Below are 26,430 nucleotides of genomic sequence, written 5' to 3'. Positions count from 1 at the left end.
GACGGCAACGTTTCAGCCATGACGGACCTGGGCAAGCACAATCTATCCGCTATCGTGCTTCGACCCCCATAATGTACACCTACAATGTTAGTACCCCCATCGTACATTTGATTGATTAGATCCATTTCCCCAACAACCTGACCATGGCACTTTCGGCAAACGTTTATTAAGCTTTTAAGCACCTGCTGCAGCGTTTCTTTCACCCGCCAATTGTCAGGCCTCACATAATGGCAAGATTGCCTGCTGCAAAGACGTGTGCCAAGTACATTACAGAGGGCATAGGATGCAAACAGATCAGCCGGTTACTGCTTTCAAAAGGGACATCCTTTGGTTACTTGCAATGTATAACTTAAAGTCCTAATATAGGATAGTGAGCTATCAACTTTCATCCTAGAACTGCATACACAATGCAAAGTATACATTATTAGAACACCGATCAGTGTTGCAGAGCATCCTAGGACACACCTACTATATCACTTTGTTGCATTATTTTCCAGGATGATTCACATGCCTGTAGTTGCTCTAATGCTTTTAAAAGGGAGAAGATACGGCCTATCGGTTTGAGCTACGCTGCGCAGAAGGGGACACTATTTACATAGCAAGGAGTCGCAATAGCATAGCGTGGAGCAGGAAGGAGTCTCAGTAACATACCTTGGTATAAACTACGCTCATCCTCGCCAGGCGAAGACTTCGCATCGGAATGTTGTCAGTGTTTGGCCCCAGGGCAAGATTGCTAGGCATGGTCATAAAGACACTTGTCTCTCTGCTCCGGACGTATCCTTGCCTCTAGACAACTGTTGGTTTGCATATGAAGAGAGAAGTGTCAGCGCCTTATCAATATGCAGTGATTCTGGAAAATCACTTAATCTCCCTGTGTCTAATAAGGAGAGTGTGTGTCCCTGGGGTGGCGTTAGTTGGTGTGCAGGTAAAGCGCGCAAACGATACCTTGCTGCTCGTGCAGCACTACCATACATTTTAAAAGTTTACCTTGGAGGCTGTTTTCATTCCTGAAAGCCGTGAACCAGATGCCCCTTCACTATTCACACCATCGCCCCCCCCAGCTTTCCTCCGATTCCTGTCTGCATGTGAACATGCATGTCTTTGATATTGCGAACGTACCCCTCGCTTTACTAGGCGATGCGGTAGATTCCCGGTAGAATGCGGGATGGATAAGCGTCAGGGATGAGGCCATGACCTTTCTGGAAGGGGCATTCTCCTTCGACCTGGTCGGACTGGGAAAGGAAGGTAGGAGGGCTGGTTAACTCTTTATTCTACCTGCGGTGGCACGTCTTGCCAGGAGTGATTGGCAAAGGCTTCGCCTTCAGCCAGCCTAAGTTAACACCCATCCATACAAGCCAATTGTTCATGGTGGTATCGGGCCGCATTTACACAGCGCAGTATTTGGCCCCTGGGGCTGTCAGTGTCGCGAATTACTAAAATTCCCTGAACTGAAGGTGTGGCCGGGTTTTACACGAGCAGAAGTTTGGGAGTGCAAGCCTCCACCTAGGGGGTGGTTGGCTGAATCTGATGAACTACTTCAAACGGCTCACAGCACTGCCGTGGGAGAGTGGCAATGCCCTGTGCATACTTCAACCAGACACCGGGAATGGTATGCCCTCACCTACATGTGCGTAGCACCTTCTGAAATAAGCAGGACCAGAGATGTGCTGCTCCCCACTGGCATTTGACAGGTTAATGGACAAGGCTAGCGGAAAAGCCAGATGTATTGTCATGAGTTAAGGTGGTCGTGACCGAGGCACTGGCTGAATAGAGACACTGCCAATTATGGGTTAGGAACGAAATTATAACTGGGGCGCACAACAAATTATTTGATAGCAATGGGACGTTTCCTTTCAAGCCATGATGTCGGTGCCACGACTTACCTACAGCACTGCAACACCGGTGTAACAAGGACTGTAGGCAAAGATATTAACTCCTTTCAGCAGCAATAGAGTCCAAAGCTAGCTGCTATTCAACAAGCAAGGAATTGGATACGCTGTCCCAGGGGAGAGTAAGGAAAGAGTGGGATAACAGCGGGACTAGTATAAGACTCTATCGTCCAATTTAAGGTAACTTAATTTGCAAGTAGAGAGGCCAAAACCGGGAGATGTTGCTAAGATATGGGCCGGTTGTAGTAAACAATAGACTAATACGATGTGAAAGGGAGCAAAGTCAGGTAACAGTGATGTCAGCTGTGTTTATACACGTAGGTGAAGGGGTTAACTCACACGTTACCTTCACCCTGCTTATGGTGCTGTAGCTGTTGGGAACACAATTCCGTGCCAGTTGGCACCCAAATTGGCCAATTGGAAAGTATTAAGGGGATGGCAGGTCCATAAGCGCCTATTTCACCAATGCCCTGTTACCGATGCCATATTTCCAGCCTGAAAATCAGATTTAGGTGTTACTCTTCTCGCCCAACATTTCATTGGAGCCAGGGAGGGGGGGAAACGTTCACAAATTTGGGTCCTCGAGCTGAGCGATGTACCTTCGGCAGCTCAGTCAGCCATATCGGCTTTATCCGGAGTCACGAAAGAAGCAGACGTCCATTTAGCAGTTAAAAAATCTTCTGTCCTGCTAAAGAAATCATGCAATTGCCCGCAGCAGCAGCTGTTTTTTTAGGTACCATGCCGCTATCTATACATCCCTGTGTAGACAAAGCGGAAATCAACACCTTAGTGCTAGGTTATGAAGGGAAGCGATGGATTGACGAATTCAGCTATGGTTTAGTTCTGACTCCATTTGTAGGTGCTAGATCTTCCCATAATTACGATAGGAAGATCTGCAGTGGCATCGCTTATAGGGCTAGTAACTCCAGTCACGCCTCAGCTGAGCGGCACTGGGGCCTAGAGTCATTCGTGGTTAGTCTGCCCTGGGCTTCTGAGTAATGTTGCAACTTAATGCCGTATATTTACGGTTACAGAACAGGACCCATTATTTAGCCCACTAAAGCTGGCTCGCAGGGGCGGGCACCCATAAACAGCGAAAGGAGGAAGGGGGGCTCTGGCAGCGACGGTAGCCTCCCCAGAGCTGTGGCGGAGTTACAGGGCGATCTGGATGCAGACTGGTACAGTAAGGGTACCTCTGCGACAGGCGGTACAGTAAGGGTACCACTGTCCGGCACAGTAAGGGTGCCCGAGCCAAGGTCCAGGAGCCGAAGGGGGTTCTGGGAAGACCGCGACGGCGCCCCGTTAGTCCTTCGGGCGGTTGGGGGGCCTGACCAACCGGGGGTGGCCACAACACGCTCCGCCCCTGTCGGAAGGGGCGGGAGTAGGAGGCAGATCACGTGACCCAGTGGATGATCTGCAGATATTTATGTGCCACACTGCCGGGCATCGACCCACCGTGTGTGCTGGCTCACCAGGCGGGCGGGGCAGCAAGGGGCTGCCTGCCCTGGATCGCCCGTAAGATAACCCAATTTTATTATCATACTGTGTTGTATGAAATAAACCTGCAGCAGTTCTTCACCCACAAATAAAGTGTCAGTGTAATCTTTGGGTGATGTCTGTGTATGCGTGTTGACTGAAGCGGATGACGGTGTGGTCACTATAAAGATAGACAGACAGGACGGCATGCTGCTAGATTAAAAATAACTACATTCATGGATTATTTGGAAGATGAGTTATGGTATAGCTAACATGCAGAGTATATTTACATTTTTTACCGCAATATTTTCTAACTTGTGATCCCTCCAGTTCTCTGCTGCCTTCAACCACCGAATAAGAGCAGCTGCCAAAGGGTCCTGTTGTACAATGCCAACACATGCAGAGCCGGGTCCATACATAGAAGACTGGTAACAGCTTTACATGTTGCAAAACAAAATCGACTCCTTTGGGCAACGAGGAGCAAAGAGTTTGACAGATGAACAGCAGGGGCTTGACAGATGAACATTGAATTATAACTTGCGTTCGGCAGGAGGCACCTGCGAATGATGAGCGAGCCTGGAGCTACGCAGAAGGTTCTAGATAAAAATACCCCCAGGCGAAACTTAAAACAAGGGAAGGATGTAAACTGCCCTGAGATATTCAGAGTTTCTAATGGGGATAAACGTGTCTTGTAAACTTCTTCTCTGGTTTGCATTTATATAATATTTACTGCTCCTGACATTGCACACTTTAAATAATCACAAAACATAACATTTTGTTTAAAAAATAATAGTAAACATCTATGCACAAAAAATAACATACATAGTTCTCTAGGTGCTTTTAGAACACATCATACAAGGATAATGGCTTGCAAAATACAATTTTCACTCATGTACCATAGAATTTTCATGTTTGTTCATTACTGAAATGTTAGCAGACGCAGCTTCAAAAAACTGAAAATAACCCCACCGTCTCTGTCAGTTATATTGTGTTCAACATATGCGGTTAAACTTGTGGTTTCGAAAGTTCCTTGGCCTTAAAACATACAATGGCCGTTACAATCGTTCAGCCTCGTGTAAAACGGAAACACGTCAAACGAGCAGAGGTCACAGGAGGGTGAATGCAGGAGTCTTTTCTTTCAATGTTGAGCGACTGTTGCACTTGGTTTTCTTTCCAAGGTTGGTTGCACTCTGCACTGTAGCGACGTTTTCACGTCTTCTTCCCTGACCGTGTGGCTGTGTTAGCAGACAGACTGCCTTCTTGTCATCTTGTAGACAAGTTATGAGCAATGAGGTTCCCTGGCCATTTACCTCAGTTGTTCTCAGTAATAAAAGGTGACTCTTTGGGCCATTTGTGGTCTCTACATTATTTTAGTCACTGTTCCTCTGGCAGTTTGATCATCTAAACCATGGGTACTCACAAACATTTTCACAGGGGCCAAAACCTATGGTCTGTGGTGAGACAGAGGGCCGCACTGACGCCAGCAGGGTTGGAGTCAGGGAAGGGGGATGTAGGATGCAGGTAGGGGGGAGCAAAGTGTGTAAAGGTGAGAATTGTGTTCTTGAAGTTATTTTGAGGATTTTATTCCATACTGCCCTCTAAATTAAGCCCCTAGTGAAGAGAATTGACAATACTGTGTTATGCTGTATCAAAGTCGCTATCCCTGTGCCACACCCTGGAGTAAGATTCCTCCTCTCGCTATCTTTGGCGAGTAAAATGTACAAAGGAAGTAACTTTGTTACTGAGTTGAAATGAAATAAAATCGTACGCCTCACAATCTCCTTATGCCTTAGTCTCCTACATGTAAACATTCTGAGTGCTTAGAAACAAACTCAGATGAGATAGTGAGTGCTATAAACCATTCTTGACAAAGACCCCCCCCCCCCCCAACAAGGTTTGCCAGAGAGGTGGGCAGACACAAACACCCAGCCTTCAGCACTAGACTTGGTACAGTGTAAAAGTTTTAGCCATGGCCCTAGAAGACTGGACATTTAATCCTAGCTTTGCTAATTTACCAGAATATGCTGTTTGTGAACTCTGTAAATCGTTTGATTGTACATGTGACAGAGAGCATACCGAGTCTCATAGTCCACTCACTAAGATATGGTGTATAGAACAAGTTATGGTTCTTAAAACAATGACCCTTGCACTGTGTTGTTGGTACGTCTGCTTCACCATATTGTTTAATCATGTCCTCCCAATGCCTTAGTCCTCTTAATTTTCCACAATGGCATAGAAGTAGGCAAGCCACTCCAAGCTCAAGCCTGGTGCCTGACCCTGGCTCAGCTCGAAGTTTTCTTGAATCCCTGATCTTAAAACGACCCAAGCCTTCATACTACCTACAGTCTAACTTTGTGTGCCGAGAATTAAAGCCAGAACTTTTGATGCAAAATGAGAGAAAGAGATATTATTCTAGTGGCTGAACTGCACAATGTGAAACTAAAAAACATGGGTCCAGCCCCTGGCTTCCCTGCTTGACAAAACTGTGTAATCCAAGGCAATTTTTTTAATTGTACTTTGCCTCCTTTTTCTCCCTTATCACATATCAAAGCACCTTGAAATGCATGAGTTCAGGATGTGCGCTGTACAAAACCGTCTCCTGTTTATGATTTAATAGACTATAATGTTGAATGTGCATAATAACACCTTAGGCTACAGAGGGTGCATCTCTTATTTCACTAGTGGCATTGCCATCTGAAATGGAGGGAGGAATGAAGGTTTTTAAGTTCATGTTTGATAACTATCACTTCTAATAAATGATATACAATGCAGTAATATAATCTGGTATACCAAGGTGAAACACTTCTACATGTTAGAGAAAAACACTTTGAGGAGACTTTCTCATATTTGTACGTTTGCTGCAGGATGTCTTTAAACATGCAGGTAATCCTAAAGATAAGTGTAGCAGGACACCTTATGCATTTCTTTTACTTTTCTTCATTTAGCATGTAAATAAATGATTGCACATTTGCTTAACATCTTTCTGAAACTTAGTTCTCAGTTAAGTAAACAGCAACCCAGTGCCACTGTTCACCATGGAGCCACATGTAAAGGTCAGGAGGGACATAACTGGCCCGCAGCCCATTCAATGAGTATCCCTGATCTAAACAAAGGAAAGAAAGCACACAAACATAAGGAAGCTGTTTGAAGAACTCTTCAGACTCACTCAACAGATAGATCCTGTCAGGGCCGGACTGGCCGCAGCGGGCATCACGTATTTGCCCGGGAGGCTGGAAGGGTGGGGGCCTGTTTTGGAGTGAAGGGGGCTGGTTTTGTGACTGGGGGCAATATCACCCCCCAATAAAAGAAGCAGCAGTGCTGGGAACCTGTTTTGTTAAGCAGCAGTGCTTCACGCTCTCACCCGCCCCCCCCCCCCCGTTGGGGGCCGGTCCACAAAATTGCCTGGGTAGCTTTTGGTTCTCAGTCCAGCCCTGGATCCTATTGATCCTAAAGTAAAGAAGGTCAAATTCTTGTGTTAATCCTCACTATGTAGAATCTTCTTTTCCTCTTCACATTATGTACTTCCTAAACAGACCCCTATTTCCTGACCAAAAGGGAGAAAGTCGTTAACCCCTTTCAGTCCCCTTCGCTCCTTGCTTTTTCAGAGCCATAGGTTTGGGAGCCCCGCTACTGACTCTTCGTTTCAAACAATGGCATATAGCACACATTGCCACAAATCTAGGGTTTTGTGGTTGCAGTGTAAGGACTTTTATGAGGAAAAAAAGATGTGGCGTGACAAGCATTTCCACTAGTAATCTGGTCTAGCACCCTTATCTCTCCTCCTCATTGACAACTCAACTCAGGAAGTACCAAAGCATGATGAGACCTCAACAGATGTTTACAAATAAAAAACTAAGATTTAAACAGATTACACAAATTTAATTAAAACTCAGATAAAATCTGTGTGCCAATTGCAAGAGTATTAGGATCTCTTGACTAAATCTAATGGCGAGCGAAAAAAGTGTTAGCAGAAAGCCAAGTGACTACCCAACAACTATTCATCCAAGCCAGCTCCAGAGCTTAGGCTCAAGAGGTGTACAATCCTTGTTGACGGAACCTGCCCGAGAAGAGGCAATATAATATTCTCCATAGTGTAAGCATTTGCAGTCACCAGAAGAACCCACCTGCTAAGGGAGAGAATGAAAAGCTTGAACCAATGGAAGTTTCATCAAGGAGGCAAACCATTGCATAATTTTCATGAGCTCAGCATTGTGGGACACACCAAATGTCCCCTGTTCTTCTGACATCAAGGCAGCAAATTCCAGGTAAAACTGGGTCAGGACAGCTGGCAGGCAAAATCATGCCCTGATCTTAATAGAAACTAGAGAGATCCATAGCCACAAATACGTCCCCATGATAAGACCCACAGTTCCCTGGACAAATTTGATATACACCTCCCGACACGGAAAAACCATAAGTCATCTTATGCAGGCAGTGAAAATGGCTTTCATAGAAAAGCATCACTAAAGGAACTTCTTTCAAAGGATCAAATGAACGATGCTGCAATGCTTGTACAACCAGCTGTTCGTCCCAGAGCTGAACGAATACCTTCTAGGGAAGTGATTCAGAAAAAAGAGAGATTCATGGTTTATTTTCCGGACAGTCACAGAAGACAACGACCACTCGCCACTGGATATTAAGGTATACCCCACCAACCCCTTATGACACGCATCAAGAAAACTTTGAATAGTAGGGAGTCTAAGACTTAGACCAACTAACCATGCCGTATGTCTGGAAGAACGGCCAATGACCAACCTAAGTCCTAAGTATAGGATGGGCACCGGGACTGTTTTAAGGCCTGTGACCTCTTGTTACACACCCAAGCTTTCCAACATTAACCTCATAACTTTCTATCCAACAGGAAACGCTGTTTCACGTTTGAAAGATAGATTCACATATCTTATATTTGCTTGGGGCAAGATGCCCATTGCAAACTGCCTTAAATGGATGAACTGGTGCAGCCTGGGCCACAATGGTACCCCATGACCATCTCCTTTGCTTCCCTTAGGGAGAGACCTTGGCATCTGGAGGCATTGGGAAAGCATGTAGAAGCTTCCCCAGCCACCAAGATCGCAGGGCTGAAGCTTTACAGATGGTGAGCAGAACAAGGGTATCCATGCTTTTTTTCTGTAGGCAAACAGTTCTAACACCATGGCATGCCACTCCACCTGAACAGCTTCCAAAACCCTTCACTGTACAGGGTGCAGTGATGTGAGGATGTTTCCAGAGAGGCTGTCCATCTCCCATGTATGCACTGTTGTCCGAGAAAACAGACTTTTTGTCTACGCAGGTCAGAGTTTGATGCACCACTAGCAACAGGGATGACTGTGTTTGCCCTGCAGGTTGAGTCAAACTTTAGTCTTTATGCTTTAAATCTGTGAGGCCAAGTGGAGCGTGTCAAGAAACTTTTGGTTATTTCTAGTTGGATGGAGTAGCACATTTTCTTAATGACTATCTCCACAGCATGTCCACTGATCTCAGATTCTTACCTCATCCTTGGCTCTTGGCAACTGTTGTCTTCACATCCTGGGGAAAGTCTTTAAGGAGAAGTGACTTCTTGATGTTGCCTAATTCTCAACAGCACCGAACTTTGGGCCATATTAGCGATGGCAGTATCGCCGCTTTAGCGGAAATTTTTGCCGATAAAGCGGCGATATTTTTATCGCCCTATTAGCAAGCTGTTGCTAACAACTGTTAGCGACAGCTTAATGGCGATAGTGGACTTTTTTTACCACTTTGCATGTCAGCGATATTTATCGCTAATGACATGCAAAGTGGGCGTTCCTCACTAAAAGTAATAGGAAGAAGTCGCTAACACAACTTCTCCCTATTAGCAATGCCCGGGAAGCGATAAAAAAACTCGCACTAACCGCGATTATCGTTGGAATTTAACACCTGCTAAAATCCTGACTTAGCCATTGTTTTCTATGGGAGGTGGATTCTACGGCTGAATCCTCACCTGCCTATTAGCGACCTTTTCCTTAGTGATGGGAATTCATCGCTAGTATTCCCACGTTATTGATGGAGAATCGCCGCTATCGTTGGTTTATTATCGCCTTGGAGATAAACATTGATAATAACGCGTTATCTCCGCGATCTAAACCAGCGATAGCCAGAGATAAAAATACAACGCTAAGCGTGCTTTGCGATGATTATCGCAAGTCCTCGCTAATATGGCCCTCTGTTCTTGAGAACCACTGAAACCGCTCTCATGACATCAAAGTCATCTGAGACAGGCCCCAATGAAGCACATGATGGCTTCATGTGGTGTCAGACCCACACACTAAAAACACCAATGCTGCCATCTCCTTTGAGTTTTAGCAAACCCTCTCCAGTTCCACTGACTGATCGCGCAGGGATGCTCCAGTGTCTGCATTTTAGAACTCTGGCCTGCAGTAGAAACATTGCTCCAGGTTCACCAGGAAAATTTGAGACTTTTTATGGTGATGAGTGAATTATGTTTTATTAGCACAGAGAAAACCTTTCTGTCTTGTGGATCACCAGTTCTCAGGACAGTGTATGGATTACCAAGCCCTGCAAGGTTCTCCTGGGCAGTGGCTATGTGGCGATCCTGGATCAAAACATAACACTTGCTGTGACCTCTGCACTGCACATCAGGGCTGATGTCTTGACAGCACACAATACTATCTGATCTAGCTGAATCTGGTTCTCAGTGGTGGCCAACAGCTCTGTGAAGCCTCCCGCTTTAGCCATAAACACATCAAAGATCACCCTGGAGAAATTGAGTGACATAGATTGCATAACAAGAGATAATCTGCTGTACGGTGCATCGCTATGCACTGGCGTTCCCCCACCGGTCCCCCACTGGCGGCTTGGGTGGGAGCTACACACAAATGGGCGGCGGCGGAGGAGGAAACATTGCGGGAGGAGGTGAGAGGGATCCGCAAGCACCCCATATCAATGGAGTGGGCCATGTTGTTATATCGCTTCAGGCAACTAACCCCTGGCGAAGACCCTACCGATGACACACCTACACTACCAGCCCTGCAAACGCAGTCTCAAATCCTGACCGCCCAACCCCTTCATATGCTGGGGACATGATCACATACAAAGCAGCATTATAGCACATACTGTCACAATTGCCGGTCGGGTCTAAGAGTCGGTTCAACTGCAATTCATTGGGGCGCCACACCCACACGACAGTTCGAGCATTAGGTTGAGTGGCACGGACGTGAACTTCCATGCCCATCCCCTAGTTTTTTACCTGTGTTACACCCCAGATCAAGTGACATATTTTCTATCAGAGCCCATAGGGTAGACAAATTGTTTTGTATTTTTATTGTTTCCTTTCCTTGTCTATTCTCCTTCAGTCTTTGCAGATGATCTGTGATACCGCATACTGTGCTATACGGCATAATTGATTGATAGATCTGAATACTGTACAGTATATACAATCTGAAAATGTCAATAAAAATATGTTTAAAAAAAAAAAAAGAGATAATCTGCTGTAACATTTTTAGGTCTCGCCTACGCAGCCCGCAAGCACTGATTTGGAGTGACCTCTTGGAATCACTCCTGGCTTTTGTGGAAACTCGTGCATGTTTTTCACTGTTTCCAATTAGTACTCGTACATGTATGGCGTTTACCTTGTGGAAGCGAGCAGCGGCGCCGCCATCTGTTTGCAATTATCGCGCCTGCCGCTGCTCGCTCCCGCAAGTTAAACGCTGTACATGCCCTCAGCGTCTACAGGCATCCAGTATCCTGTTACTAATGACTTTACAGCTTTCAGCCTCGAAGCCGCGCCCCCGTTCTCGTTTTGAAAGTGATCACAATTACAACTTTCTCATTTAATGTTGACGATTTCCAAATATTGCCCTAGGTGGCGCTGTTGCCCATGAATGTTTTAGTGCCTCATTTCCTTTTAATGATGTTACGTTAAATGTTCGGGGTTCTATGAAGAATGGCTTTTAAATTATTGTTTTTTGGCATAACAACCTGAAACAAAATCTGTCGGTCAAAGGATTAAAAGATGCACAACATCGCTCGGACACTTAGGAATGTCTATAGCACGATTACGTATCAACAGCCTGTGCATTTTGATGTAAAACATATAAAGTCAACATCGGCTTCAAGATAATTAATTTGAACGTCCGTTAGGAAGGTATATGGAAACTTGCAGATCAAATGTTCAAATTCAGCGGTAGGCGGATGGCAGCTGTGCGCAGGCTGCAGCACCCTCAAGAAATGCACCGTATGGGCACAATACACGTATTTGAATCTAACACATTGCACCCTCTATGGTATAAGGCACTGCCAAGTGCCTGCCAGCCAGGAGCTTTCAAGAGGTCCACATGAAAAGAAGAGGCCGGCTTGTGCAGGAGAAGCAGGCGTGAGATTGGAGTAACTGTCCCTGTGCTGTGCCTGCACACCAGCGAAAATATACACCGCCTGCACTGCCCCTGTTTACAGGCGGAGCTATTGTGTTTTACCTCGCAAGCGTGACAGGTGCCGCTCGGCCGGGCAGAGGCCAGTGTGGTTACACACACACGCAGTGCCTATATAATAAAATGTCTATTCTAATGGTAAAGTGCAGGGGTGCACACTTCAGAGCTGGCGGTAAAATGGGTCGTCTATCCTCATTGGCGTGAATAGGTTTATAGATCACCTTTTTGCTTCTGTGTCTGCAGATTCAACCGCCCCACACACAACCCCTTCCCATTCTGATGGAGCGCAAAGACAGCCTCGTTTGGGAACTAGTGTGCAAAGGAATCACAGCTGTCTGTCTACCCCTGCACACAGCTTCTGTCCACATGGTGACATAGAGCGCTTGGTTGCAGCGCGCTGCCACCCGCCAGAATCTAGCAGCGCTATATAAAACAAATCGATAAATTGAACTGCCCACATACAAGTGATTGGGGAATATACTTAATGCGCGTATGTAGTGTGGGCGCCCCCAATGGCCTCGGTACACGCTGGTGTAATCCGAAGCAGGACGCGTACCAGTAAGAGGTATATAAAGCGATTTATGGTTCAAAGGCCCAAAACCAAATACTTTTTGACGACACCGGAACTGTCCTCCAACCCTGACCTTTTCACTTAGCTCACACTAAGAATTAAACCGGTTTAAATCTCAGCATGTTACCCCCACTTGAGATAAGCCAACAAGTACTGGAATTTAACCCTCCCCGTACCTTGCCACCAAAACTCGGAAAGGGCTATTTTGAGACTCGCTAGCTCAAACCAGCTTAGAAATTGAGTATCTCTGAGTCCAGTGTAGTAAGCGCTATATAAATGCAATTACAATACAATGATAAATAAAGTGATTCGCTCTATCAGAAATGTTTAATTCACCCTCTTCATAACACACCACATGGCCTGTTCGTATCCTTATTTCATCACAACTTCTCTTTGCTTGTTAAAAAAATTAACTACGCTTCTTCTTTCCCCTCACCTACTCCAGGTGCGTACCTTTCTCTTTTTAAAGCTCATTTACTCTCTCTCAACTGCACCCCTCCTATGCGTTTCTGTCAAAAACTCTAAATCTAGCCCTTTTGCGACTCTCGCGTTCTCCCTCTTATTGTCTCATCCCCTCTTTCTATATCTCTCCTTCATTTTAACCCTATTTCTCTATTTAACTCACTCGCACTCTAGCAAGCTGCATCTCGCTCTCTCCTCTGTGGACTGAATTTATGTACCTTTCTTCTGTGAATTCTAATAATTGAGGTGCAGCGCACTGTAATTTGACATATTGCCATTGCAGAAACAGCCTCTTATGTATCTAGTACGCAGAGATTTAGGGCCTTGCCAAACAAACCTTTTATAGGCCTTCAGCTACACTACAACTGTAAACTGCTACAACTGGTACAACATTTTCTTTTAGAGGACACTTTGCAAAATATTACTTATAAAGCACTCATATTCACTAAAACTACTTACACCTCCCAAAGGCGCGACCTATTGGCTATGCCAATGCTTGTTTTAATGATGCTTCTCCCTACGAAGATAGCATTGATTGGTAGAGTCTCTGTCTGGTCTTCCACAACATGCAGCTGAAATATGAACCAGCAATGGACAGTGCATCGGGAAGATCCCTCCATTCCCTCAATGAGGTTTCCTTAAAGGATCCCAGTAGAGGCAGCTCAGATGTTGAGGCTAGCTTACGTCGGGCTGAGAAAAGCTTGAATGAATGAAAAGCCAACCACTTGAAAGGAGATACCCAGATGTTAATGGGTCAGGATCACCTGCCACAGCATCTTTGGTTATGTGGACTTGTAGTCTCGTGCACCTTTGGTGTCAGTAGCAGGAAGTGAGAGACTAATCACTGTCCTTTAGATCTGGGAAATCCATAACCCTCCCTCTATTTGCACAGTGGCTACTTTTCAGGTTCCATCATTCAGGGCTTGAAAAGTTATAATTTTCTGCTGGATAGTGAAGGAGACCTACTGCACCTCACCTCATGGGAGATTTTGTCCCTCTTCTTGTGGGATCTCCCAGGAGAAGAGGATATTTGGTGTTACTCGCACCTGCTATGGATACACATTCACTCATGTTCTTGGGCTCAATGCTTGGCGAGAAACCTACAATCAGCACTTACCGCTTCCTAACTTCCGTGCAGGCCGCAAACTTCCACATTTGATCTGGCAGACTTAAACTTTATTGGTCATCTTGACTTGGCCTTCCACTTTTACAGACTGTGCACCTTTGTCCTATTCCTGCCCGTACCTGATGTGCTAGAACCAGACTCTGTGATGGGGCCCTGCCTCATTCCCCTGCCAATCGCCACACATGCCCTGTCAAACCCTATGCCGGTGGGTGGCTTTTGATGCACCCTGCTCCTCTATTGAATAGTAAGGATGCTGTTGTTCAAGAAGGGGCAGAGAGGACTGAATACAATTTAAAAAACAGATCTTTTTGGATGCTGAATGGGGGATTGTCTGCAAGATAAAGGAGTACCTCAATAAAGTAAGTGCTACGAAAAGAGAGCAGCGTAAATTTGTATTAGCCCTGAATTTGTTGTCAGTGAGCATCATGTGAGCATTGTTTTGCATTGAACTGCTCCTGTAGATCCTACAGTGAAGCGTGATGTGATTGAAGCGGCTTCTCTTCACTCTTGAAAGACCACTGGCCTGTTGTGAGCAGTCTGCATGTGTCTTGAAGTGAACTTGGACCTTACAGGACCTTAAATCTAGTGTGAGTGGTCTTTGTTTTCCTACAGTCACATATAGCCTTTCAAAATCTGCTTCTAGACTTCTTTGGAGGACCTCGGACCTGCAGTGAGAGGCATGTCCCTTTACGGCAGTGAAGTGTGACCATTCCAGACCATCATAAATTGGGTGTGGCCTGTGTTTTTCCCACAGTGAAGTATGCCGTGATACAAGCCGCCCCTGTCCACCTTGCAAGAACATCAAGTTTGGGTGTATATGCCCTGGAAGGCCTCCACGGAGTCCTCTGTTTCCGTAGTATGGAGACTGGCATGCCTGTCCACTTGGCCTGGGGTTGCCCCAGTGCCAGGTTTGCTATAAATTGTCAGTATTTTTTCAAACAGGCTAGAGTTTCTCCTCTGAAGACCACCCTGCAGGTGTAATGTACTTGTTCCTCATTGGTCCTTTTTTCAGTCACATTACTTACAGGTGTGAACGTCTGTCATGCTTTCACACCGCCTGCACCTCACGTAGCAGCACCAAACAAATTTGCACTCGCACCTCTCCACATGTCTAACCACGTGCGTGTTGTAGCCACGTCCACAGCACAAGAGGTTGCACCCCTCTGGTCCTTCTGAGGTGCGGTTGCATTCTCGTCCACGAGTTCCCGGCACCCCCAGTTTCCGGTCCTCCACGCAGTAGTTTGGGGAGCGGTTGATGAAGACGAGGTCCCCCTTGCGGATTGGGATTTTGCGCTGCTCTTTTTCTTTCCTGCGCACCTTCTTCTTTATTCTTTCTGATATCTGGATACTGTTCTCGTATTTGTCTTTTAGTAAACTTCCGATCTTCTCAAACGAAGACATGGTTTTCCAACAGGTTTTCACTGCGCACGAGCCTGAAACCCCATGGCAGCGGCAGTCCACAGACATCATCGACACCACCGCCTGCAAATAAAAGGACACACGGCTGTGAGATGTTGCTTATGCACTCACTATGTAAACTCAGCATATGTAAAGTATAAACAAAGCCATTACTCCTGCAATATACATCTCAATCTGAGATAAACATGCAGTAGCGTAGTAAAGATGACTTGGGCATTGGTGCAAGCAAGGAAAATGGCCCATTTCACTGTTGTTGGGGTAGTAAAATACAGCAATTATCACTGCTCAATGGGCCCCTCATGGTTCTGGACCTCAGTGAAATGCTCCTGCTGCACCAATGGTAGCTACGCCCCTGTAAACAAGCACTGCCAATGCCAATACTTCTGGTTTAAAAGTGCTTCATAACTGACCGCAAGTTTATGTGTTTGGGTGCGTGGATGAGTGTGTTTTTATGTAAGAATGAGTCAATGATTGGAATAACATATGGATAAGTGATAGACTGAGTGCACGGAGTGATTGATGCATGAGTGCATGGATTGGTGAATGAGTGTATGATAGATGCTGCATGCAGACTTTGAATGGCGTGGCGTGCAAAAAAAAACAATGGATTTAACACAGATCTGTGATTTGGGGTGAATGGTGGATTTGTTTAGCATTCCATCCATCATAAGTTATTTTTTGCATTTCTCGCTTTAAGTGGGAAGGCGTGGGTCCCATACTTGCTACGCCACGAAATTCAAGGTACCCTGGCTGATGAGGGGTGTTACCCCGACACTGGTTCCAGGATGCTTGTTTCTAGTCCAAGGAGGACCTGGCCTGTCATTTCGGGCTGGACTGCTCCCATAAGGAGAAGGGCCAAGACTGATTTTCATATGGATTGGTCTAAACTTGAATGGCGTGGCATGCAATAAAACAATGGATTTAACCCAGATCTGTGACTGGGGATGAATGTTTGATTTGTTCAGCATTCCGTCGATCAGATGTTCTTTATACCTGATATTAGCTCCCTTCAACCAGTCTCAGTGAGGAGCTGATATCATATGGTGGTAGGGAAAATGAGCTGAAAAACATTGTAAACAGTGGATTTCCAGCTGGTTTTCACACACTCTGAACTGTACCAGCCTCAGCAAGTTTTTTTTTTCTGGGGGGGGGGGGGGGGGTTGAGGCATGGCTGGTGCAAAACTGCCTCTTTGGTACTTCTTGGCATGAGGCCCTGCCCCCTTAAAGGCCCCACTCCCCCCTCAAATGGTGAAATGTTTGTTTTAATTGGCGGGTCTGCAGCTGCCACATTTTGCAAGAAAGGGGGCAGCCGTGCGAGGTTTGAGTGTGTTTGAGTGTGTGATTGTGAGCTCATGGGTGTATGTGCTTATGATCTGTGTGCATGTTTAAGTCTGTGTGTGTGCCTGTGTGGGTGTGCATGCGTGTGTGTGTGTGTGCATGTGTATGTATGTGTCCAGGAAGTATGGCTGACATCTAGCGGTTCATAATGGTGACCATTGCAAAAGGTATTTCTTGACATTTCTGACACCATTGGCATTATTGACATAATGTTGGCCTTGCAAAGACTGTGAACATTCTTGACATATTGTGGCACTGCTTGCTAATATGGTGGTCACTCTTGCCACACACAGACCATTTTCAGCATATTATGCGTATCCTTGGCATAATGGTGTTCACTTTTGGCATACAATGTGAATCCCTGCCTTTATTATGGCCATCTCTGGCATTGTGGTGGTCGCACCTGGAATACTCATGGCTCTGGCATAGTTTAGGTTATTCTTGGTATATTGTGGCATTTGTTGACAATATGGTTGCCACTCCAGCTATATCATGGGCATCCTAAGCACTGCTTTGGAAATCCTCAGAATAATACTGGATATGTATGGAATATCATGGGCATTCTTGGGATGTGATACTGTGGCCATCTGTAGCATGTGGGTAGCCAACCCGGGCAAAAGAGTGGTCCCTGTTTATTATGGGCATCCAATGTACCCCATGCATACTAATAGCCATTCAAGAATAGTTGGGGTTCGTTTTCTCTCTGACATAAAAAGGTTTCTGGCATATTTTGACAATTCACTGCATATTCAGTTCAGCCCTGACATAATGGTTCAATCAAAGGCATAGTGGTAGCTATGTCTTGCCCAGTGGTGGCCCAGGCATGCTCTGAACATTCTCAGCAAAATAATATAAATCCTTGTCATATAGCTGGCTATTGCAGGCTTATTGGTGGCCATACCCAGCATGTGCTAGCCATCCTTGGTTTCTTAGGTGCACCACTGTCATAGGATAGTTCCCTACTATCTAGTAGCTATTCAGGGCTAATGGTGATATTCCTGATCTATTATAGTTACCTCTTTACCATAGGGAGCTCTCCACCCCGACTGTGAAGTTTCCCTACGATAAATTAGAGGGAAAAGTCAAAAAGTATGTTGAACTTAAAAAAATGAAAATATTTATTTGGGTTGTTAAAAAAAATAGAAATGTTACAGACCTATTAACATAATTGTTATCTAAATTGTTATCCAGTTTAAATATATTCAATTAAATTACATTTATTTTTCTGAAGTTTAAATTAAAAAATAATTTCCTACCTAAAGTAAAAAGATCACAATTTTTATTATGTGTTAATAATTATTAAAAGTGATGTATACAATTATTTTAAAGTGATTTTGTTAATTCCATTTTGCTAAAAATAAATGTTACACAAATTTATAAATTCAAAAAAGGGTTTTAAAATATTGTATTTATAAATATTAAATGTGTTTTGTGTTTTTATATTGTTCAGTATTAAATTATGTTAATTTATCTTTTTAACTAATAACATACTTTAATTTAATTTAACATTGTTCCCAATTGGGTTTTATGTTATATTCCCTCCTCCATTATTGTCTGTGGGAGGGTGTTGCAGTATTCATGGTTGGTCATGTGTACTTCTGAGCTCACTCCAGCTCTGAGCTGGAGTAATTTACTACTGTTTTGGGTTCCTTTTTGTCTGCAGTAAATTTAGAAGTGCAGTTTGTAAATAGCAGTAGGCTTACTCTTCATTCAAACTAGTTAAACATTTACATATACATATAATTTAATGTTAAAACAGTATATAAATATAACATATCTCTTATTTTATTCTAAAATATTACACCTCATTTATAAAAAAAATATAATTACATGACTTTTAATTAATTCCATACATCACTTTCAATAATTTTAATACATAATAATACAAAAAATTCTTTATGTGGGAATTTCTTTTTAGTTCAAGCTTTAGGAAAAAAGAATTCAATTTAATATATTCACAATATTTAACTTCTAAATTAACATTAAGTTAATAGTACTTTTTTATTTTGTTTTACATTTAAAATAAATACATAAATATAATTTAAAAAACAAAAATATAACATAAAAGTATTTTTACTCCTCTTGTTCAAGTTTAATAAACTTCCTTTGCTTTATACTTTACCATAATTTGAGTTCATCTACCGGGGCAGTGATCTACAGATGGTAAAGTATAAGGGTGTTTTTAAAATACAAAAGCCTGAAAAAATGTGTAAAACTATTTTTATTGTAAATTTTATTTTAAATTAATGTTACATACATATTTTAAATGTAAAACAATAAAAAGCATTACAGCACTAATAACTTCCTTTGAATTATATATTGAATTATTTTAAATATATAAAATTAAATTGCAACTATGTTTCTGAAGTTTAAATTAAAAAATGCCACCAAAGTAAACACATTATCATTTTTAATAAGTATTATTAATTATTAAATGTAAGTAAATTAATAGTATTTTAATAAAAAAGGTAATTAAATATGTTAAAATAAAATACAAAAATACGTTTTACTTTTAGAATATTTTTAAACATTATTTAAAATTATTAATATTTGTAACTATTTTAAAAAATTTAATGTAACAATATGTCCTATGGGTTTTTATTATAAGTCCCTACCTCTTTTATTTTCTAAGCGAGTGGGTAGCAGTATCAGTGGTTGGCCACGTGTGGTGCTAGACTTTCAACTGCTCGTTTTTGGAACGTTGCACTCATAAATGTGGCTCCATTTCCTGTTTAAGGTGCTGGAGACATGTAGATCTACACTTTTGAGCAACTTTACACTCCGATATTGTGAGTAGCCCAAAGTAGTAAACTTACTCAAAAGTGTAAGAGTAAATTTACTAGCAGGAACTCTAGAATTGTAATTTTACCTTTGTGAATACACCTCACAGCTTCCATGCCACCAGGGATGGTTCCAGAATCTGAATTGCCAAAACCATGTTTTGCTAGAGGATGTGGTTTCCCGGGTTTTAAATACTAAATGAATGTTTTTCCTATGTGAGCTGTGACACCACTAAAATTCATCTAGAAGCCCTTTCTCAGACACCCCACAAGTTTTAAGGGTGCTCTGGTCCTATTCCCATCCCTAAAAGAGCGTTCCTTGTGCCATTGATAGTAGTAAATATATGTCAGTCCCCAAGGTGGCAATGGGTGGAGAAAAAGATTGATCAAGATCTACAAATAGGTATGCTTGCAGGTGTCCTGCATTTCCAGGGCATTCCCACCCTGGAAAACCTACTCCCACCCCTTGGATTAGATTTACTCAAGCAACAATGTATGTGTGAGAAATGTCTTTACAGGTGTAAAATCACTTTTGGTAAATTGCAAAAGTAGTCTGACACATGAAAGACCATTTGAGCTTCTATGCTAAACACACATGCAGAAATTGATACTGAATCAGGGTCTAAGAGAGCATGAAAAAGAGCAGGCACACAGTGCCCCCTGCTCTGTGATATGGAACCTGCAGATGGTCATGGGGTGTGACTGCATTATGCTCTTTTCACAACAAACTATAGACCATAATTAGTGCTTGCATTTGGGTTACCACATTTTTATAATTAATGAGGCCCTTGAGCATTGTTCTAATGAAATGCATCAAGCAGGGTTAATAGTGGCATAAAATGAGCCCTTACATTTTTTGTAATACAGCCACCTGTGTTTAAAACTGTATGATTGCAGCCAAAAACTTATTTTAAATCGATGCAAACAGGTCATTGCCAGAAGAATACTTATAGTTTAGTTTTTTTGCGTTTTATACTTTGCCTAATAAAGTAGCTCTGAAAAGACATTTTTAATATTGCTATATTTTTTGTATTTTTATTTGGAAGGAGTCAGATTAGCTCAGTCCGCCAAAATGGATAATTCAACTTGGTTATAATAAAGAACTGAAGATAAAACAAACAACTTTAAGTATCACAATGACAGAAAAGATCTTTGATCTTGTCAACTTATCAAAAGCCAACATAATGGCATTTTCGGTAACGATAGCAAGGTATATCTGTTTATTGCCCAAAAAAAGAAATTGATCATGCCCAAGAATAATCATACTTGGTTTCATGATGAGTGAAAATCTTAACTTTACAGTGTATATAGAGACCTTACGTTAAACTAGAGTTCTTCCTTTACGGATTTTTCTTATTCCTTTTTAACACTGTGATGGACGTAGTGCAAAATCACTATTGGAAATGGAGATTGTGGATTCTTTAATCTGTATCCGGATATGTTTGGCCATATTTTTTGTGCCTGTCCAGTATTAATAAATCTTAAGAAGACATTCTTTGTCCATGGCTAGAAGAAAAGGACAATTCAGGACCATAGTCACTTTGACCCAGAAATGTTTAAGGTCCGATTAAATCCTGCAATTGCATGTACAATTAGGTGCCGATCACGATCCGGTAAAAACCGGGTACGAACCGTCGGACGGAGCAAATTCTCCGTCCGACGCGTACCCGGTCGTCAATTTTTACAAACAAGGAATTACGATTCGCACGGGTACACCATTCCCGTACGAATCGTAAAAAAGCCCGACCGACCAAAAAAAACATACCAATGCGATCCGGGAAAGCGCCGACCTGACGTCGGGACGCTCGCAGCCAGCCATTCACGACCCAGGAATCACGATTCGCACCGACGTCATCCCGCACGGTGAATATTTTCCGGCTGCCAAAAACTGCCGGGAAATCAGGACGACGCGAACAAGGACTACCAGTACGCGACAGACAGACAGGACGACGCAAACAAGGAGGACCAGTACACGACGGACACACAGGACGACGCGACCAAGGAGGACCAGTACGCGACGGACACACAGGACGACGCGACCAAGGAGGACCCGTACGCGACAGGACGACGCGATCAAGGAGTACCAGTACGCGACGGACAGACATGGACCCGAACCTACGAGTCATCCCTGCCCTCATAGCAGTCCACCTCCTCTACAGGTTCCGACGCAGACGCCGCAGACGGTCAGAATAACTAAGGGGGGGGGGAAAGTGGGGTGGGGTGGGGGTGGGGTGGGGTGGCAGGACCAGGGCAGGCCACAAAACCCCCACCAAAGTCACACAGCACACATGGCCTGGACATACCTGACTCCCATGGCCTGGTCACTACGAGGGGGTGGGGGCGTGTCCAGCTAAGCCAGCGACCGCCACAACGGAAGTCCGTCACGACGCGAACCGGCAACACAACCAGACAGGTACGTCCCGTACCCACGCCTGAAGAGCGTGGGTACGAGACGTACCACGCCCACACACACGTCAACCCAACAATGGCGGGACGGATCGTACCCACGTGGCAAAGGCCTGGGTACGGCCCACACAAGCATCACATAGCGTGGGGACGGATATGTACGGACCCTACCCCCACCCCGTATGCAAGGAGCGTACCCCCCACCCCAACATTGTAAGTACGACCCGTACCCTCACCCGCGTATGCAAGGAGCGTACCCCCCACCCCAACAGTGTAAGTACGACCCGTACCCCCACCCGCGTATGCAAGGAGCGTACCCCCCACCCCAACAGTGTAAGTTCGACCCGTACCCCCACCCGCGTATGCATGGAGCGTACCCCCCACCCCAACAGTGTAAGTACGACCCGTACCCCCACCCGCGTATGCAAGGAGCGTACCCCCCACCCCAACAGTGTAAGTACGACCCGTACCCCCACCCGCGTATGCAAGGAGCGTACCCCCATGCCAACAGTGTAAGTACGACCCCTACCCCCACCCGCGTATGCATGGAGCGTACCCCCCATGCCAACAGTGTAAGTACGACCCGTACCCCCACCCGCGTATGCATGGAGCGTACCCCCCACCCCAACAGTGTAAGTTTGACCCGTACCCCCACCCGCGTATGCATGGAGCGTACCCCCCACCCCAACAGTGTAAGTTCGACCCGTACCCCCACCCGCGTATGCATGGAGCATACCCCACATGCCAACAGTGTAAGTACGACCCGTACCCTCACCCGAGGACGTACGGACCGTACCCCCACCCCCACCAGTGTAAGTACGACTCCTACCCCCACCCCCGTATGCATGGAGCATACCCCCACCCCACCTGTCTAAGTACGACTCCTACCCTCACCCCGTATGCATGGAGCGTACCCCCCACCCCAACAGTGTAAGTACGACCCATACCCCCACCCGCGTATGCATGGAGCGTACCCCACATGCCAACAGTGTAAGTACGACCCGTACCCTCACCCGCGGACGTACGGACCGTACCCCCACCCCCACCAGTGTAAGTACGACTCCTACCCCCACCCCCGTATGCATGGAGCATACCCCCCACCCCACCTGTCTAAGTACGACTCCTACCCTCACCCCGTATGCATGGAGCGTACCCCCACCCCACCAGTGTAAGTACAACTCCTACCCCCACCCGCGGACTCACGGACCATACCCCCACCACACCAGTGTAAGTACGACTCGTACCCTCACCCGCGGATGTACGGACCGTACCCCCACCCCACCAGTGTAAGTACAACTCCTACCCCCACCCGCAGACTCACGGACCGTACCCCCACGACACCAGTGTAAGTACGACTCGTACCCTCACCCGCGGACGTACGGACCGTACCCTCACCACACCAGTGTAACTAGACTCGTACCCTCACCTCGAATGCATGGAGCGTACCCCCACCGTGTACGTTCCAAGCGTACATATCCAGAAATAGGAGGTGTGTGTGCAGAGTCCACCCAGCAGTGCCCTGAGACAGGAGGGGTGTGTGCCTATCACTAACAGCAGTGCCCAGAGACAGGAGGGGTGGGTGTGGAGTCCTCCCAGCAGTGCCCTGAGACAGGAGGGGTGTGTGCAGAGTCCTCCCAGCAGTGCCCAGAGACAGGAGGGGTGTGTGCCTATCACTCCCAGCAGTGCCCTGAGACAGGAGGGGTGTAACACATGTGTGTGAGGCTGGAATTACCCACATGCATACTGCCTACAAGGGAACATGTCCCCATGAACTCATGTCAACAGACTCCACACACAAGTACAGTGATCACCAAGGATGCCACGATTGTTGCAGGTGGAGACATGGCCCTGCATGCATGGCCAAAGTAGAAGGGCTCCGTCACACACACAGCTCATGTAGACACAGCTCTGCGCTAAACATTGGGAACACCCTGCAGGGAAGAAATCAGGGTACACAGAGGAAGGAATACACCCTGGGACAATTGCACCATGCAGTAACTGCTTACATGAACAAAGAAAGTTAGCCAACACCTTGTGATGGCACACAGATCCCAGGGCCCCCCAATGAGCAGCACACTACTACATATCCCACACACCCAAACCCTTAAACACCACCCAAAACCATGTAGCAGCCCCACCAACACCAATACCAGCATAGCAGTAGTGTGAGAATGAAAACAAAATCAAGCTTTATTCAGCATGAGCACAATGTCCGTGGATCGCAGGCAGTTCAATATTCACAAAGCCCATAGGGCAGTCAATGATTCTCAGCTGGATGGGGGACACAGTGGGATGCGTGTCCCCTACCTTGCCTGCACAGTCACATGGCATCGTCTTCCACACTGGTGAGGGCATCATGGGGGGGGGGAAGCAACAGGCACCGCAGGGACATCAGGGCAAAGGGGCGGCGTTGTGGGTGCAGGGATGGAGGACTCCACCACAGGGGGTGGGTCAGGGCCAAAGGTGGAGGCCAGGATGGCACTACACACCTTAGCAAGGTCCTCCAGGGAGTCCCCTGCACCCGAAGGAACCTCAGGCCCCAAGGAGGGGGGGGGGGTCAGAGGGATGGGTTGCAGCGCCACCGGGGGAGGGTGGAGACAGGGGGGGAGAATCAACCACCCTGACCGAGGACTTCCTTGACCGCTTGCGTGGTGGTGTAACTGTGTGGCTCAGGGACAGAGCGGCCATGAACGAGTCCTTGGGGGAGATGTGGCCAGGAGAGCTGAGGGAAGGGGATTTGGAGGCAGTGGACTGGGTGGAATGCGGACTCCCACTATGGCTGCATGTCACACGTTTGCCCCCCGACCCAGTGGGTGTGCCTACCTCACCCTGTGTGTGCGTGTCAGGAGGAGTGCGGTGGACCTTCCCTGCTGGTGTGGTGCCTGTGTCTGTTGATGTGTGTGCATGCCGACGTCTGGGTGTACGTGGGACAGGCATGGGAGTGGGAAGTGTGGATGGGGCAGGGGTAGGTGGGGGGAGGTCGCGCTGCAGGAGACCCACTGCTGCAGTCAGTGTGGAGTCTATGGACCTCAGCAAGTTGCGTTGGTCAGCCTGCGATGAATGAATGCCCTCCAAGTATGCCTCGATGTTGGTGAGGGTTTTGCCGTGGGCATGGAGGACATTAAGGATCGCAGCCTGACCAACCTGCAGTTGCCGCTGGATGTCCACAGACTCAGCATTGGCGGCAGCAGTGGAGACAGGGGCAGGGGGTGCGGTGCCTGGCAGGAAGGAGACATGTGGGGACCGGGCACGCTGGGAAGGGACACGAGCACGTGGGAGGCGGCTGATGCCAATGGAGGGGGCGGTGCCAGATGTAGGGCTGCTGTCAGATGGTGGTGCAGCCACCGCCCACTCGGAGTGTTCACCCTCGGACTCGTCAGCTTCATAGTCTGTTGTGCCAGTCGACAGGTCCCCGGGGTCACTCTCCACCGCCTCTGTCCCACTCGAAATGCCAGCACTGATGTCACCGCTGGCACTGTTGCTCTGTCCCTCCGCGCCGTCTGTGTCCATGTCTCCCTCCGTGTCCCCCGACGATGCTGTGGACAGGGTGAAGAAACAGGAAGTTATCATACACCTGTATACATAAGTCACATTAGTCAAATGTACGTAGGTAACAGTGCAGAGCCTGAAACAAAGGAAGAGTTATATCTACATCACAAGGTACATATGTAGGGCATGCAAGACACAGTTTTCTGACCCACCATGCCATTGAAAATTCATGGAGAGCATCACACAATAGCAAATGAGATGATATGGAATTGTGACTGAGGAGCATGGCCCTGGGGACAATCCAGCACTGCATCTGCACCACACAGCGTGGCAGGAAATTGGGATGAGCAAGGACAAAATCCAGGAACTAGAGGCACATGCAGCATAGGTAATACTGAGAACATGGCCACCCTGACTGGCACACTGCACCTTGAGTGTATGTCCATGCAAACATCACACACTGGGCAGTCCTAGCAAGGAGTTATCAGGTCTTGACATGTCGGACATGCCCGCACCACCCACCTCCTACATGAGACAAATCAATGGAGACACAGGAAGCACGTACATCTCTTAGTCTGGGTGAAATACACATGGGATGCTAAACTTGTATATTGCACACAAACTACCCAAGGTGCGGCAGTGCAAATCATCATGTACAAATGGGCAGCATCAGATGATTGCAACAAGACACAAAGGCAATGGCCACCGTGAGTATGTAATAGGAAAATCAGGTCAGGCTGTACAGTGGACACTTGTAATACATCTCACGTCAATAAACATGGTGCCAGGGGACAATGGCACAGAGCACAACCTATGCTGTAGACACAGAGATTGTCGACATATTAGGATTACACACATGATACCTAGGAAAATATGCCCCTGGGGACAGTAGTGGGCAGACAACTCCATGCTCCTGAATGGGAATGACTGCAACACACGCTAACATCCCTGCACAATGCGTAACGCACAATCATGCACATCATGTCACAGGCCACCACATGGGACATGCCTGCTGGAAGGCCTGGCACTCGAGGGATTAACTCCCATGTCTGGACTCAGCATTAGTGGC

At 46.0% G+C, this 26,430-nt stretch overlaps 1 protein-coding gene across 1 annotated transcript in view; it reads right to left on the bottom strand.

The window, feature by feature from the left end:
• Positions 1 to 14,305: 14,305 nt before the first annotated feature.
• WNT16 (Wnt family member 16) overlaps positions 14,306 to 26,430 on the bottom strand; it is a 106,179-nt gene continuing 94,054 nt past the window's right edge. Inside the window, exon 4 of the mRNA XM_085654158.1 lies at positions 14,306 to 15,411. Within this exon, the coding sequence (XP_085510284.1) occupies positions 14,947 to 15,411 (465 nt within the window). The 3' untranslated portion in view covers positions 14,306 to 14,946. The remainder of the gene's footprint in view (positions 15,412 to 26,430) is intronic.

This window comes from Triturus cristatus, chromosome 4_1, assembly GCF_964204655.1.
Source record: "Triturus cristatus chromosome 4_1, aTriCri1.1, whole genome shotgun sequence".
NCBI lineage: Eukaryota > Metazoa > Chordata > Amphibia > Caudata > Salamandridae > Triturus > Triturus cristatus.
This window is presented reverse-complemented; position numbering and strand designations above follow the sequence as displayed.